Source organism: Chelonia mydas, chromosome 3, assembly GCF_015237465.2.
Source record: "Chelonia mydas isolate rCheMyd1 chromosome 3, rCheMyd1.pri.v2, whole genome shotgun sequence".
In the NCBI taxonomy this organism is placed as follows: Eukaryota; Metazoa; Chordata; order Testudines; family Cheloniidae; genus Chelonia; species Chelonia mydas.
Genome location: NC_057851.1, coordinates 130,750,843 through 130,768,601, shown reverse-complemented (window position 1 = coordinate 130,768,601; position 17,759 = coordinate 130,750,843). Strand labels below are relative to the sequence as shown.

Below are 17,759 nucleotides of genomic sequence, written 5' to 3'. Positions count from 1 at the left end.
CTGAAATTTGGTACCATTCTAATATGTTCTAGTCCAAACAGGAATTAATTCTGGGAGATCCTATGGCCTGCATTATACAGGAGGGCAGACTAGAGGATCTTTTGTATTACTTTGCGAAAATACAAAGTATAAATATAGTCATCCTTTCTGATTTTATAATCTATGAGATTAGAGTTCCAGGTAATTCCATTTTCTCAGCCTGAGTTGCTATTTTAGCTTGTAAACTCTTCAGGACAGAGGCTACCTCTCTTACTCTGGTTTCAAAGTAGCAGCCGTGTTAGTCTGTATTTGCAAAAAGAAAAGGAGTACTTGTGGCACCTTAGAGACTAACCAATTTATTTGAGCATAAGTTTCATGAGCTACAGCTCACTTCATCGGATGCATTTCCACTGAATGCATCCGTTGAAGTGAGCGGTAGCTCACGAAAGCTTATGCTCCTATATATTTGTTAGTCTCTAAGGTGCCACAAGTACTCCTTTTCTTTTTTTGTCTTACTCTGCTTGTACAAGAGTCAGAACAATGGGCTGCAGTCCTGATTGAGGCCTCTGGCTACTACCTCAATAGAAATTAATTAATTAATCTCTCTCTCAGCTTCTTGGACATCCACCAGCACCTTATAATGAACCTCCTGATAATTCGGGACAATCCCTCCGGCCCCGGCAAGACGCCAGCCATATCTTTCAACATAAACACTCAGCTTTTACAACCTTACCTCTCTAAATTTCTGGAAACCCATCCAAGGGCCCCCAGCTAAGTCACCAGACTGAATCCATCCTCCCTGGCTCCTTGTCCTCTCAACTTTCTTCCTCCTCTTACCAAAACATGTAACTGACTCCCCCCACCACACACACACCTGTTGTCAGAACCTATGCTCTGACCAAAATGCAGATGATTGAACGCTCTCTTTCCTCACTTGACACAACCTTCCCCTAACTATCCCTGAGCATTCAGCTGAACCCAACTACAAAAAGCTTCTACATGAACCTGTCAGTGAGTAGCCACACTGATCCACTCTGAATGCTTTCTACTCACATCTGATTAACAATATTGAGTAAAATTGTATAAAACTGCAGATAGATAGATCTGATGACTATAGTCTTGTAGAATGTCTCTGTAAACAAAAGCCAACTGTTGTAATGATTGTTTTGTTTCTGATATTTACATGGCAAGGATTTGTAGACTTGTTAAAACTTCCTAAATAAATAAATACTTTAAAAAAATTCAGGTGTTAAATGTTGGCAAGTTACGCCCATTCCTAAATTACCAGCAGAAGTGGGCATTAAAAGTATCATTTTAAAATATTTACCACAAGAAAGGTTTGTATAGTTCTTACCGGTATTTAAGTAGTTCTGGAGAGTACTTTGACTTAGCTTTGAAAATCACCTGGAATAATAGGGAGAAAAAATTGCATCATTCACAAAGTAAATACAAATGAACAAATACACTATGATCCTGAGGAAAAAACCATCTTATGTGTCACAGGTTATTAGGATTCATAAAATGTTTTTTGCACCTTCAGGTTATCTGAACTAGAAAATTTTGCCACTTAAACTATACCAAGTGGCAAAACCACCCAAAGGCAGATACACTGGTATAACTTAGTCCAGTTCAGGAATCGGAACTAACTAGATCAGTAGAAGGCACCTTTACACTGGTATGACTATATCCACACTAGGACATATGCTGGTATAACTATATTGATAAATAATTATACCTCCTAACCAACATAAATATACTGGTGCAACTTTCTAGTGTAGACCAGCCATTGTTGACACCTTGGGCCTGATTCACATTTACATTAAGGTCCCTTTACCTGGCAGTGTAGCATAGCCTTAAATTGGGTATAAATGTTTGCATCCACTTTAGGGGCCCTTTACATTGCCGGAGCAGTGTAAATGTGAATCAGGCAGAGTGTATTCTACTTAAGTTTATTCAGTTCTCTCCGGTTACATCTTAACTGCTAAAAAAGGTGTGTTTTTACAGAGAGATAGCTATGGAGCATTAGTTATCTTGCTGTAAAATCTGCTGTAATGGAATACATGAGCCCAAAGACTCAAAGGTGTTAACACGACCCTGAGACTGTCCAACATTACACAGTTTTAAACGCTATTCAGCATTTGGTATACAGAGACCTCAGCCTGCTTATTACTATGACAAACACACCATTAAAATCTTTGAAACCTTTTATTAAAAATACAGAACAGAAGGAAAAACAGTTAAAGCATTTGAAATGTAAAGTATTAAGTAAGGCCTTGTCTACACTACACAGTTTTGTTGACAAAAGTCAGCTTTCATTGACAAAACGGTGGAGCTGTACACACTGAAATGTTCCTCCTGCCGATGTAACTCCCCTGCTATGCCGAAATAATAAAACCACCTCGACAAGCAGCGTAGCGCTTTTTGCAACATAGTTAGAGCGATGCAGCATCAGTGTAGACACTCCACTTGGTTTTGTCGCCCTAATTGGCCTCCAGGAGGCATCCCACAATGCCATCCTGACCACTCTGGTCAGCACTTTGAACTTTCCTTCCCCAAAGGTACTGAGCTATGCGCCTCTCCCCCATTTAAAGGCCCAGAAATTTTTAAAGTTCCTCTTCCTGTTTGCTTGGCACAGTCCACGTAGCATCTGCCCAGCTGATCAGGCTGGTTTTCTGCAGCAGACGCTCTCTTGCGTGGAGCACACCGGAGCTGTTGGATCTGCTGAGTCTATAGGGAGAGGAGGCTATGTCGTCGCAGCTTCACTCCAGCCGTAGGAATTTTGATACCTGTGGGCCGATTGCTGGTGGCATGTAGAAGAGGCACAAAAGGGACATGCAGCAGTGTTGTGCTAAAATCAAGGAGCTGCAGCAGGCATACCAGAAGGCAAGGGAGGCCAACCATTGCTTTGGTGTGGCGCCAAAGGCATTCTGCTTCTATAAGGAGCTGCACACCATCCTCAGTGGCGACCCCACCTCCACCGCCAAGAGCTCTGTGGATACTTCAGCAGGGATTGGAGGCAGCGTTCAGCAGACTCAACCCCAGTGATGAAGTGGTGGATGAGGAAGTAGCACTGGAAGATGATGTGGAGCAACTGGCAGGGTTGTCTGGTAGCGCGGCAAGTTAGGACCCTTTTTCCACTCTGGAGGGGTCTAGCCAGTCCCAGCACTCCAGCTCTGGTGCACAGAAAAGGGGAGCTCCAGTAAATGCTCATTTTGCTTTGATACTGCATGGTCAGAGAAGACTGAGCTCTCACGTACTTTGTTATATGGTAGAGGAGGGATAAGGGACAGAAATTAACAACAGAGCCTATCCCTCTCTGCTCTGGGTCCATGGCAGAAAAGTTTGTTAATGTACATAGAGCAGTCCCTGCAATCCTCCATAGTGATCTCTAGGAAACTTTCCTGTAGGTATTCTGCAATCCTCTGCCAAAGGTTCCTTGGAAGAGCCGCCTTATTTCTCCCCCCATTGTAGGAAACTTTGCTGCTCCACCAAAAATGTATTTCTGCAAGGACTAGAGCGGCACACAGGCAAGCTGCATATGAAGCCAGTCTGAACCCACACGCATGCAGGAGATGCACGCTTGCAACCTGGGTTACCCTTAGGAGTGAGATATCGGGTTTGATTGCCCTAGCTTGTGGAAAAGGGTACCAATATTCAAAATAGTCTCCCTAGCTGCTTGTAGTAACCCCCTTCGTGAACCACTCTTTGTCCCTTCCTGCCCTCTCCCCCATATCACCCCCCCCGCCCCGATCTCACCATATTTGGGACTTGGGCCAACTTGTGTGCTAGCCCAGGAACAGCGAGAAAGAAGTGTGTATAACTTTTGTGATTCACAGCTCTGAGCACACTCACAATACTGTGTCTATTCACTGTTTCTTTGCTTCTGAAAAGGCCTTGAGGACCCCTTCCTCCACACTAGCGGATTGCCTCTGTCAGATGAGGCGGTGAACAAAGAGGATATGTTTCACGAAGTGCTGCAGTCAATAGATACAGCACATAGCGAAACAAGAGAGGAGGGAGAAAATTAATGAAAAACGCAGCTTGAATAGCCTGGAAAGGATTTAGGAACAGGAGTGGAAGATAAAGCTCCTGGAGGACTAGACAGAGATGATGAAGTCCCTCATTCACCCTGCAATCTGAGCACATCCGGGCACAGCTCCCCCTGCAGCTACTACAGAACTCTGCTCCACGCCCTCCCCAAATTCCCCCACCGCATTCCTCGCACGTACCCCATGCACTCCACGCCTAGGGATTGGTTTCCCAATGAAAGCTGGAGTTACACACAGCTGTGAGAGCCCTAACCACAAGACTGTTCCTCATTGCATTGTTCCCTGTTTGACCAAAATTGTGTTTTTTCCTGTTATTAAAGTGAAATCTTTGAAATAAAATGAGTCTTTATTTTTGAAATACACATATTGATCACTGCTAACATTGAAACACAGTGGCTATAGGTAGGAATATTTGCTCACTACAATTAACACTCAGGAAGCAAGCACTACAGAGGTAATTCAAGGCAGCAAATAATCATTGCCTGACTGAATGCATCACTGGGAATCATTGTCAAAATGCTTATTCAAAGCCTCCCTGATTCAAATAGCCTCCCGCTGTGCACCCTAATTGCCCTTGTATCTGGCGGCTCTAAATCAGGAACCAGCCTCAGCAGTCCACCCCAGGGGAAACTTTTGTCCCTTCACTTTGCAAATATTATGTAGAGTACAGCAGGCCCCAATGACCATTGGAATATTTTCCTCATTGAGGTCTGTCAAGGTTCCTTCCCCACTCTGAACTCTAGGATACAGATGTGGGGACCTGCATGAAAACCCCCTAAGCTTATTTTTACCAGCTTAGGTTAAAACTTCCCCAAGGGACAAACTATTTTGCTTTTTGCCCTTGAACTTTATCGCTGCCACCACCAAACATCTAACAGATATATAACCAGGACAGAGCCCGCTTGGAAATGTCTTTCCCCACAAAATCCTCGCAAACCCTACACCCCCTTTTCTGGGGAAGGTTTGATAAAAATCCTCACCAATTTGCACAGGTGAACACAGACCCAAACCCTTGGATCTTAAGAACAATGAAAAAGCAATCAGGTTCTTAAAAGAAGAATTTTAATAGAAGAAAAAGTAAAAGAATCACCTCTGTAAAATCAGGATGGTAAATACCTTACAGGGTAATTAGATTCAAACATAGAGAATCCCTCTAGGCAAAACCTTAAGTTACAAAAAGACACAAAAACAGGAATATACATTCCATTCAGCACAGCTTATTTTCTCAGCCATTTAAAGAAAACAGAATCTAACACATATCTAGCTAGATTAGTTACTAAGTTCTAAGACTCCATTCCTGTTCTGTGCCCGGCAAAAGCATCACCCAGACAGAGAGAACCTTTGTTTCTCCCCTCCTCCAGCTTTGAAAGTATCTTGTCTCCTCATTGGTCATTTTGGTCAGGTGCCAGCAAAGTTATCCTAGCTTCTTAACCCTTTACAGGTGAAAGTGTTTTTCCTCTGGCCAGGAGGGATTTTAAAGGGGTTTACCCTTCCCTTTATATTTATGACAAGGTATAACCAGCAAAAATGACAGTGCCAGCGACCTTTTATTTGTACAAAGGCACATTCAGTGGTCATTTGGCACCTGCTGAGCCTGTTGCTGAAGCGCTCCTTGCTGCTGTCTAGGTTCCCAGAGTCAGGCTTCATAAGCCACGGAAGCAAGTGTAGGCGGGGTTCCAAGGATCACTATGTGCATTTGCACATCCCCCATTGGAATCTTCTGGTCTGGAAAGAAAGTCCCAGTGTGCACTCCAGTGTTCCTAAAGATGCATGCATCATGCACCTTCCCTGACCACTAGGGCATTGATGTCAGTGAAATAGCCCTGATGATCCATTAGTGCCTGCAAGAGAAGGAGCCCTTTCGGTTGATATACTCCATCGTAAGATGGTTGGGAGCCAAAATTCGGATATGTGTTCCATCTATCGCCCCGCCGCAGTAAGGGAATCCCATTGCCTCAAAGCCATCAATTATTTCCTGCACATTACTAAGAGCCACAGTCCTTCTTAGCAGGAGGCAATTAATGGCCCTGTACACTTGCATCACCACAACCCCCCATGGTGGACTTTCCAACCCCAAATTGATTCACGACTGAACGGTAGCAGTCTGGAGTTGCAAGCTTCCACACAGTGATTGCCACTCACTTTTCCACAGTGAGGGCAGCTCTCATTCTGTTGTCCTTGCACCACAGTACTGGGGCAAACTCCACACACAGTTCCAGGGAGGTGGATTTGCACATCTGAAAGTTCTCCAGCCACTGCTCATCATCCCATACAGGCATCATGATGCGATCCCAGTATTCAGTGCTTGTTTCCCTAGCCCAGTACTGATGGTCCACCATGGCAAGCTGCTCCATGAATGCCAGCAGAAATCTTAAATTATTTGTTTCCATGGCAGAGCAGGCATCAGCAAGTCACTATTTGGCAGTGTGTGAAATACTGCAGGACCAGCTGCATTGTGTTCATAAGGCTCATTACCAGAATGATCAGGATCCCTGCTGTCACGCAGAGGCAACAGTCACACAGTTTACAAGGGCAGTTGAAAAATGGTGCAACACGAAGTAGGAAGCCCACGGAATGATGGGACAGAAAGCACTGCATCACGGGATGGCAAGCGCGTCCCCATGATGTACCACGATCCGTTCCCAGAGCTCCCAGTGGCAGAGGGTGACAGAGGGTAGTGAAAAGAAAAGGAGGGAGTTGCACAATGAGATAGCTACCCATAATGCAGCACTCTCTCTGTCGATGCAAGAGCAAAAACTCTGGACGCTCTCCGCTGACACAAGGAGCATTGTGTGGACGTGCACAACCGATGTTAATAAAGCAACTTATGACTGTTGACGTTACTTAAGTTGATTTAACTCTGTAGTGTAAACATGGCCTAAGGCTTTCATTTTAACAACTTTCCTTGTTCCCTTTAGCTGGAGAGAGTCTTTAGAAGGAACAAAACTCTTGTCTGACAGTTTCTTAAATGGTAATAACTGTCCTTTTGAAGGAAAAGAGAAAAAGTTAGCTGAGCTGAAGCTCTTGTTGTTGCTGTTAAAGTCTGATCACATTTTAGAAGATAAAACAAGACAAACACACACAAGAAGGGAGAGAAAAGAACAGCAAAGGTTCATTTTTTAAAAATGCAGCTTCTGTCTCTGGTGTTGACTTTCACTTGCAACCTCACTGCTGGAAAAGCACAGGCATGGCTCAGAGTCTTATTAGCCACCCAGAGACCTGACAAACTTGTGCCAGGCTGTAGATCATTGCTTTTAACTGCCTTTTTCTGGTCAGAAGTTTACAGCAGCATTGGAAAATATACAATCTTGGCCCCCTAAGCCAGACTTTTATTAGACAGAAGGAAAAAGGAGTAGGATAGGAAAGAGAAATAAGGTGGGTGAGAAATAAGGAAGGAAAAGGACACACAAGAGTGAGTGGGTGTGTCAAAATCTCACATCCCAAGTGATGTCTGGAATTTAGCTGGAGGCAGTGGAGGTGGCAGTGTTATCTGGGTCCCTCTCTTGGCCCAGGGTCAGGACGTCTCTTGGGATCAGGATGACAAAGGCCCAACAGTGTTACGGTAGATCCCAGCGTCCCGGGAGATGGTGAGGGGTGGCAGCCATGATGGTAAATTTCATTGCAGTGGTTGTTGGCAGATAGCTGCATCTTCTGTTAATGTTCACCAAAAACCTTTTCTTACTTCTCTTGTTTATCAGGCATGATTAGGGTGACCAGATGTCCTGATTTGATAGGAATAGTCCTGATATTTGGGTTTTTTTCTTATATAGTCGCCAATTACTCCCCACCCCTTGTCCCAATTTTTCACACTTGCTATCTGGTCACCCTAGGCAGGATCCTAACACAGGCCTTGAGTTATATCTCTGTTATATATAGCCTCTCTGTTTGGACTAATTTAGTCTGTCTTTACCTTTTCACAGATACATTTACTGTTTTAGGTTATTGGGATACTTTATAAACATTCGTCCACTTTCCCACAGTTAGGCTCACACATGGGGTAAATTGGTAGGCCCAGTTATTACAACAAAACCTAGGCAAGGAGCAGGGATTTTTATCATGATGTAGCTAGGAGTGGGCAGCTCTGGCTGAGGGGCATGGGCTTGAACTCACCAAGCTACATCTCAGTAAAAACTTCTTGTGCCTTGTCTCCACTAGGATTTTACAGCAGAATAGCTAATGCATGTTAGTTATCTTAAAAAAATAAAATGAAAAAAAAAATCTTTTCTGACTGTGAGTACATACCCTGACTGAAGTGCCCACCTGCCATAATCTTCCCTTTGACTGTGCTCCATGATTGTATCTTGCACTCTGTTTCACCTTTTTAACCACATATCCTCTTTCAAATAACATTCTTTAAAAAACAAATATCCCCACACACTTTGAACACATTCATGATTATCAAAAATGGTATGGAAGCATCAATAGTATTTCACAGGTTAAAATGTTTTCTAAGTAAATGCAATTTGTAAGGGGGAATTTAACCTCAGCTTCCTTGCCATGGACTGAAAAGGAACCTGCTCACCACTTTAAAAAAAAAACAACTTTAATTATGTTGCATGTTTTAGTGTGGATGATTTGCTTTTAAAACCATTTTCCTCCCACTGGTCTTTTCTTTTCCATATCACTAGAATTACTTTTCCCGTGTGCTTTAAATACAGCTGAAATAATATTTGCTGTTTTTTGTTTAACAGCTATTTACAGAATATATCTCTTATAATGGAAAATGTCTTTGTTTGTGCACTAGCCTCCTCTTCTCTGGAGATGGTGATTGTTGAGTTAGAGCCAGTAGAGGGAGCCTGGCTTTTCAATAGGCCCTACAAAAATAATAGCTCATTTAAAATCTGAAAGTCTAGAGAATTTTCTGCAACAGTTTCTAATCTTTTAAAAGTAAGTCAAATGTCTGGGCTGCCTACAAACCCAGGCATTATCCCTGATAGTAGTGTCATAATATTCTGTGTTCAATTATCTATGCACCCCTAATAATATGTACTCAAAGGACTTCAGAAACAGGTTTATGTTGTTTTATTTTACTTGCTGCTTAAAGGAGATAAAAAGCTTATGCCTGGTTTTGCTTCTCTGTGATGTATAAACAAGGCCCAAGAGGTCTTTTGTAGGGGGTCGGGGGTTAAATTGTTTTCTTCCATGCTTTTTGCACTAGAAATTCAGCTTTTGTTTATCCAATTTATCCTGGAAGACAACGCTCTGGATGACTGGAGAACATGTAGTATCATGACATTGCAGAGATCAGGCAAGTGACATCTAACTAAGGGGCTGATACTGCAACTGTTACTCACATGGAGTAGCACTTACACAAGCATTACCATTAATTTCAATAGGATTATTTTCATGAGCAAAGTAGTACTCAACGTGTTAAGAGCTGATGTAAAGAGTTGTTACAGGGTTGTAGATTGCCTTAATTAGCTTTGGTTACCCTACAAAAACTGGTTGCAGAATTTACCAAGAGTAGATGCTGCAGGGCAGTAAGTTGAGATGAAAGAGTGCTAAAGAGGCTGTGCTGGATTGACTGTACGTTTGAGTGGAGCTGCATCTGAATTTTATCAGAGATGATCAGTGATTTTTATTCAAACTGTTTAAAACTATGCTAGGGAAATGTGTAAATATTTCTCTGCACTAGTGCAGCTCCCAGGGTGCTAGTAATAATAGAAGATGTAGTGCAAGGGCATAGGGATTCTTACCACCATGTCACCAAAGCAGAAAAACAGAGGGTCAGATTCTGCCATTGGGTAGTATCTTCCTCCATGAGTAGCCCCTTGAAATTAATGCAGCTTGTCACAGAGTAAGGTACTCTTCAGATGGGTAGGAGTATCAGAATCTGGCCCTTACAGATTTTCCCAGTGGAGATGCAGCTTTTTGTTTTTAACACTTGTCTAACTCAAACACCCTACAAGCAGTTGGAAGAAAAGATCAGCTTGTTAAAGCTTCAACAGCCCCTCCCCTTCCATGAAGGACTAAGAAAGTTCCTAGTCAACATCTGAGTCACCCAAGGTCTTTCAGCAGAATGGGGAAAGCCAGGCTAGAACAGCCTGGAAAGCAAGTAGAAAAGAGACCCTTTTAAAAAAATTCTTCAGACATTCCCAAGAAGCAAGGAGAATGGCAAGAAGGAAAACTGCGCTTGTGATCTCCCTTGCTGCTTTTCTCATGCCTAAAAAAGTTGATTTTTTTAAAGATTTTTTCCTACTAATTGTTCTCTACATTATAAATATCCTGCCTTGAGTCCTTGTTTTCCCCCCTGAAAGACTGAAGATCTAGGATGAGAATCTCTCCCTACTCTGGCCCCTTTACCCCAGTGTAAGAGCTGGAGAGGTGTAAAGGGGTTCTAAAAGCCTCAGATCCAGCTAGGGAGAATTCTCTATTGCAGAAACTGGGAAAAACAGCAGCAGGTTGTCCTCTGATGAAGTACTCAAGCAAAGCCCAGTGTAGGTGGCATGCCAGTTGTGGGGTTGGGGCAGGAAGGGTAGAGCCGCAGTGCAGCGATTCTGGGTATCTCTGCGCCCATAAGCAGCCAGGGATAAGCTGTCATAACTTAGACAGTCCCATCAAAAGTTGTCTATGTTACACCACAGGTCTCTCTAGCACCACAAGTATCCCAGAATCAGGAGTATGTAAAGGTGGTTATAGCCACCTCTCACCCCCTGGGGTTGCACGTTGATTCAGCAAATAATCTCATTCCTAGAGCTTGTCTACAGTGGAGAAATTTTCTATCCAGTTTTAACATTGAAAATCAGGTTATTTGAAACATGCTGATTAGAGCCACAGTGTGAGGTGACCCAACTCATTTTTACTGAACTGGATCCAAGACCACACCTCATTCTGAGGGCTAGAATAGGACTTAAGTGCAAAGGACTTAGGCTTTTGCACAGGCATGAAGCTCACTCTTCATTATCAGTTCTCATTTCAGGGACCTGTGAAGCAGTGTGTCTTTTGCCCATCTTTGCAAAAAGAAAAGGAGTACTTGTGGCACCTTAGAGACTAACCAATTTATTTGAGCATAAGCTTTCGTGAGCTACAGCTCACTTCATCGGACGCATACTGTGGAAAGTGCATCTGATGAAGTGAGCTGTAGCTCACGAAAGCTTATGCTCAAATAAATTGGTTAGTCTCTAAGGTGCCACAAGTACTCCTTTTCTTTTTGCAAATACAGACTAACACGGCTGCTACTCTGAAACTTGCCCATCTTTGTACTTCCTCCTCTTCCTCCATGTTCCATGCAAGTTTGTCCTCACACCTTGAAAGCACTTGGCAACACCCACTCCTGCCTATACCTCTGCCTCATTGACTCTTACCTTGTTCCACAGTATTTGTAATACAGCAGCCGCGCCAATGCTGGTAGCAATAGCATAGATGCTAGTGCAGCCAGGGCTAGGGCTATTTACCATCAAGTCATGAACATTTTCTCAGTAAAAACACCTGAGCCCTGTTTATACCAGCGACTTAGCACCTGTGCAGGTATTAATTTTTCTAATGTAGCCACCACATAGAGTGTATTATTGTATGTCTTACAACATGTCAAGGAATATTGTCTTATGTTTTACCACCTGTAGTGTTACTCCTGGGAAGCTCTGGGTACATTTAAAGTGCTCTCTAAATGAATACGTGCTGGATAAAACTTTTTAAAACTTGTGTATTGATTTCTACTGCCTCTTTTTATTAATGAGAAGAACCTTCTCTCCCTTACTGGCTAGATTATATTGTTAAATTCTATACAAAATAATTAGATAACAACTTCCCTTGTTTTCCCCTCAGAGATAACATACACATTAATTAGAATTCCATTTAGGTTATGTCACTTAAAGCCTTGGACTGGATTTTCTCTGCCCTCAGTTGCCTAAACGCTGCTTCTTGGTGGGCAATGGCAGCTGTGTGAGGCAGGGAAAACTTCCCAGTCAGGATGCCAAGAGGAGAGGGGAAATGAGGAGTTGAATTGGTAGGACTGGATCTATCTAGCCATCCTTCCCTGGGGATGGAACCTCCCTCTACCTCACCACAGAGCCTCCTTCAAGTCATCTGCAATGCTTGGAAAGTGTCTGACCCTGATGGTTTAAGACCTGCCAACCAGCTTTTTGTATGTGTCCTGGGAATGGGGGAAGGTTTGGGATTTCCAGCATCTCTCTAGGTCTGCTTGACTTCATCCTCTCCACCCAACCTCTCTGCACTCGAACCTGTGTCCCCCCACCCAAAACTTCTGTGCTGCAAGTATTACATTTAAACTCTGAAACATAACAGAACAAAATGAAACATGCCACCCTATCCCTGAATTCCTCCCAAACGGGGAAATTTTTTAGCATCTCAGCTGACCCATAGTCTATGTCTCTAAACTCAGACTTTGAAGGATTTCTTAGGTTCTTGTGACTGCCTCCAAAACCGCAAGGCTTTTATTGGTTCAACCTTGTCAGTGACAACAAATGTAGATCAGAGAGAGAGAGAGAGAGAAGAAATGGACCCCGACCAGGGAGGCTGCAAATAAGACATTTCTTGAATTCAATTAAAGTAGGAAATATATTTGTTGCTGAGTTATACAATTGTTGATGGTTTTGAACAGCTAAAATAAACCTGTGGCGTTGGGAGGGGCAGATGTCAGGCAGGCAGAACTGCAGGTTTTGCAGACACCCCTTGGAGGCAGGAATGCATATTACCATATGTTACCTGATACATCAGTTGCTGTAGCTCATTTTGTGTAATTATTTGCAGGCATCCTGCTATTGTTTTACAAAAGTAATATCCCTGCTGTTTGTTTTGTTCTTACATTAACCTGACATGTAGTTTCATAGCTTCCAAGTAGAGGAAGCTTTACTCTTAAGGAGTGGGTTATATTATTTCCTATCTTTAGGACACCAATGAATGGACACAGAAGCAGGATCTTTGTCTTCCTTATGGAAACATGTGCACTTCCTGCAGCAGTTGGGTTTGGAAGAGAAGCGATCGTTGCTATTACGTATGCTTTCTTCTAGCACCCTTTACTACTATTCCATATCTAGGGCATCAAAAGCCCCGCACAGTAAAAGTCTGCGTACTCCCAAGCAGCAGCCAGCACTCAACCCCAAGGACCCCAGTCAGTGGCAGTCAAAACCTTGATTATCTGTAACTGCTTTTCTCACTGGTCCAGCAGGTTTAACAACCTTCCCCACTGCATTACAATTCCTTTGGGGTTTTTTATTGCTGCAGGTGACGCTCAAAACTCAGGAAAACCCCTGCTGCGCTGGTGCCACTCTGTCTCATTTTATCTAAGGCACAGTTGAGGCCTTATTTATAAAGGGTCCTTACTCCTGAAGAAGAGCAGTTTGTAAGCTTGATTCTCTGACCAACAGAAGCTGGTCCAATAAAAGGTATTACCTCACCCACCTTGTCTCTTTCACTCCAAAAGACAGCAGTAGCTGCTAACTCCCCTTCAAGTTCAAAGGTTTTGCAAATGATCTTTAAGCTCTTACCAATTAATTCAGTTTTGTTGTTCAGTTGGAAGGATTTAGGAATATTTTTTCCCTCCCACCCCCTCATTTAAAAGGAGAACATTTACGAGCTTCACATCTTTCTTGCTTCTGCTAGCTACCTTCTTTTCCTCTCACTAAATAACAGTTGGCTTTCATGCAGTGAGGCACAGCTGCAGTCTACTTTTGCAAGGGGGGGGGGGGGGAGGGAAGTTGCCTCTGAACAGGTTTGTGAAGTTAAAGTGATTATTGAAAACAAATTCTCTTTCCCCACCCCTTTCACACTAGTTCGTGCTTGTCTGCCTTGGAAACGTAGGTGTACATAAAAAAGATAATCTCAACAACATGTTTAATTATAAGACAAGCCATCCCCCCATTGGCTGGAAGCAAAGAACTAATAAAAGTAAACTAAAAATGTATAAATTTGTTCCATGTATTAGGTTATATTCCCACAATGGCTGTGCTTGTGTTTCTAATCTCAACTCCTTGTTTTAGCTGGGTGGAGCCTTATTACAAGTGGGACTTTCCATGGGATTAACTAGCACGGAAACAAACGGCAAGAAATACAGTAATCATTTGCTTGTCTCTAGCACCTTTCAATCATTACTCGTAAAGTGTTTTGCAAATATAATTTTAAAAGCCTCACAACACCAGGTCAGTATTATACTCCGTTGACAGAGGGGCAAAGTAAGGCCTAGGGAGCTTGTGACTTACTCGTGGTGGCACAGCACAATTGATGTCAAGACTGGAACCCAGGAGCCTTAACTTTGTCCCCTCCTCTAAGCACTACAGTCTAGTGCAGCAGTTCTCAAACTTCATTGCACCGTGACCTGCTTCTGACAAAAAAAATTACTACATGAACCCAGGAGGGAGGACCGAAGACTGAGCCTGCAGCCCCAGGCCGGGGGCGTGCAAAGCTGAAGCCCCAGGGCTTCTGCCCTGGGAGGTGGCCTGTAACATTAGCCCTGGGCAATGAGGCTTGGGTTTCAGACTTGCTGGGGCCCAGGGCCAACACCAGCCTCTCAACCCACTTTGCGGTCTAGACCCACCATTTGAGAACCCCATGTCTAGTGGATCTCAATCTATTTACCATTGTGGGCCCCATATGCAGCTCCCTATGTATTACATGGGCTGCATCTACACAATAGATATACTACTTGTATGGCCCTGAGGATGTCACATGGGCTACAGGTTGAGAACCACTGCACTTGACCATACTCATTACATAGCTTCAAAGTGCTACCAGGCAGCAATGTTATAATCCAAGTAAAATGAAAATGTGAGTATATATATATAAACTCTCTGTCTCTCACTCTCTCTTTTGGATTTTCCTTGAGATGAAAGGAATCAATTACCTATACTACTAATCATCATGCATTCTCCATGCTTTTAATCCATAGCTTCTTGGCTGGGAGCCAAGATATGAAATTCTCTCTTCAGAAGACTTCAATGGGAGTTGCATGTGTGTGTGAATTTGGCCCAAGGGTGCCATTTAGAGCCAACTATGGTGACCGATGGATTTGTGTGATGCTGGACACTTGTCTCTTGGAAACAGGACCACCACCAAATTTATTACACAACGGCCAGGGAATCACCGTATTATAATAGCAAGCTTGGGTCACTATCAGCTCTCACACTTAACACATGCAGTTTTTATAATTCTTATTTGGTGGCTCTCGGTTTCAGAAGCCAGTCTCTTTTCTTCAGTAAGATTATTTGTAATTTGCAGACCTATACTAGTTGTCACCTCTGGGGAACCACTTAGAAGGTGTGTGTAAAAATCAGTCCAGTCCCAGTCTAGGACTTAATGGATAGGTAGTCCACATTACAACCTGCACTCTAATGGATAGGTGGTCTCAGTGGAGTGTTCAAGCAGGGAGACTGATCTGTACGCTCACCCATAAGGTCCAGGTATGCTAGGAAGGTGACCCATTACTCATACAGGTAATCTAAGAGCAGAATTCAGAGGAAGGTTGGCTTTGTGGTTAGGGCACTAGGACTCAGGAAATCTAGGCTCGAATCCCAGCTTTGCTCCAAGTTTCTTGTTTGACCTTGGGCAAGTCAGGCAAACTTTCTTTGTCTCAGTTCTCCATTTGTAAAACAGGGATAACACTTTCTTCACTCAGTTCCATCTTGTCTATTCAGATTATAAACTCTTTGAGGCAGAGGGTGTCTTTTACTGTGTGTTTGTACAGCACCTAGCACAGTGGAGCCCTTGTCTCAGTTGGGGACCCCAGATGCTATTGTAATACAAATAAGAATAATAATTTGGACCTGCAACAGGAATCTAGTTAACAATTCTATTAAACGGCTACCACTCTGAATTCTATTACTGATACACAAAGAAAAATAGAGTCCAGGTCAATGACTCATACTGGCATTGCAGAGCCATCAGGAGTAAACAACAAAATCTCATTTTTTGTCAGTAAAACCATGCGATATGATTCTGAATGCACACAGAACAGCTGAGCCAGAAGGTTTTACAGTGTCCCTTTGAGCAGAACTGCACTTTAGACAGCCACCATAAAATAACCCCAAGGTTTCCAGTACAATTTGTTCAGCCTTAGGTTAAATGTCACCTTTGACTAGGCAACAGATTTATTTACTGCTTCTCCCCAGGGTGGCTGCTTCAGTGTAGTAGTTGTCACTTGCCTTCCAAAACACAAAGTTCCAAATTAAATACATTAAATGTACTTCTTTCCCTGCCTGGGTACATTAGGAAATCACATCTCTCTTACAAATCTTTAAAAAAGTAAAGCTTTACAATTTTGTAGTACTTAATCAACCCAGGCACAGAAATGTCCATTCCTTACCTGAGTGAAGTAAAGATTCATCAGTGTCAGTGTGAAAAACTGGAGGCAAACTGGGAAGCAATAGAGAAGCCAGAAGATGAAGGGTCTGAGAGAGTTTGCTGTGACAAAATCTTTGAAGTAAAATGAAAAGAGCACAGTCCTAAGTGAGGCCCAAAATAGGCACAGAAACAGAAAGACAGTCTGGTAACTGAACCTCTTGTGCCTGTAGTGGAGGACCAGCCAAAGCTGGACATAGATGAACACAAAGAGGAGGGAATAAAAAACAGTATATACAGTGGTCAGGCCCAGCTTCACATATGGAGGGACAGCTGGTGTCAGTGTCGGAGGCAGGGTGTCATTTTTCAGTGGGTCCCACTCAGAGGCCTCCATTTGAGATCAGAAATCGTCAAGAGTTGCTTATTAAGTTTGGCTGCTTCTGCTCCTGCTTACTCCTCCTTTCATCTTCCTACAGCAGCATAGGAACCAAGAAAGTGAGAGAAAGAAAACAAGCTGCACTTCCTCTTTGGCAGCTCACTGACGGCTGGTAGCACATGATCACAATTCAGAATGATTCATTAGGGCTGCCTGTGTCAGCAATTGGCAGGGAACGATTCTGAAGGCTGCAGTGCGCTTTGCCGATGTTTGTGGACAACCCCTGCCCATCCTTCAGAAAACAAAGAAACTCCTCCCTGAGAAGTTTATAACCAAACCCCTTCCTAAACATGCTAATCTTGATTTAAGATGGGGTCAGTAACATTGGTGTGTTATGTAGGAAGAAGCTACTTGATGTTTTTACTAGTGATAGCCAGGTCAGATGCTGTGTTTTAGTTTTTTTAACAAGCAACTTATTTGCCAGTGTTTAACTAAGAAGACTTTTAGGAACCTTTATTGAAAACACTGCAGTAAGCTGTAGTGCCCTGGATCTTTATTACAGAATCCTGCAGTGCTTGGAGGGAATATACAATTCACACTGCAGACTGAATGGTCATCTCATCCAATAGCCTCTCTCTCTGTTTGTGGCCAGTATCAGATGTTTCAGTGGAAGGGGCGCAAAAACATATAAGGCCTAGTGGTGCCAACCCTCCAGGATTGTCCTGGAGTCTCCAGGAATTAAAGATTACTCTTTAATTAAAGATTATGTCATGTGATGAAACCCCTGGGAATATGTCTGACCAAAATTCGCAACCCTGCTAAGGCATCAACCTAAATGTATTGTGTCTGCCGCTTAACAGGGACAAAAGAAAAACACTAAATGCCAAAATGTGCTAGAACTGTAGTTCTCAAACTTTTGTACTGATGACCCCTTTCACATAGCAAACCTCTGAGTGCAGCCCCCCTTATAAATTAAAAACACTTTTTAATATATTTAAAACCATTATGAATGCTGGATGCAAAGTGGGGTTTAGGGTGGAGGCTGACAGCTCACGACCCCCCATGTAATAACCTCCTGACCCCCTTGAGGGGGTCCCGACCTCCAGTTTGAGAACCCCTGTGCT

General features: G+C 43.1%; 1 protein-coding gene across 1 annotated transcript in view; it reads right to left on the bottom strand.

Annotated features, from left to right (window-relative positions):
- The window catches only part of GPR137B (G protein-coupled receptor 137B), a 44,076-nt gene extending 27,269 nt beyond the window's left edge, over nt 1–16,807 (bottom strand). The window contains exons 1-2 of the mRNA XM_007069001.4: nt 16,285–16,807; nt 1,334–1,383 (exon numbers count right to left, since the gene is read on the bottom strand). Coding sequence (XP_007069063.1) covers nt 1,334–1,383; nt 16,285–16,653 — 419 coding nt within the window. The 5' untranslated portion in view covers nt 16,654–16,807. The remainder of the gene's footprint in view (nt 1–1,333; nt 1,384–16,284) is intronic.
- Between the last annotated feature and the right edge of the window lie 952 nt (nt 16,808–17,759).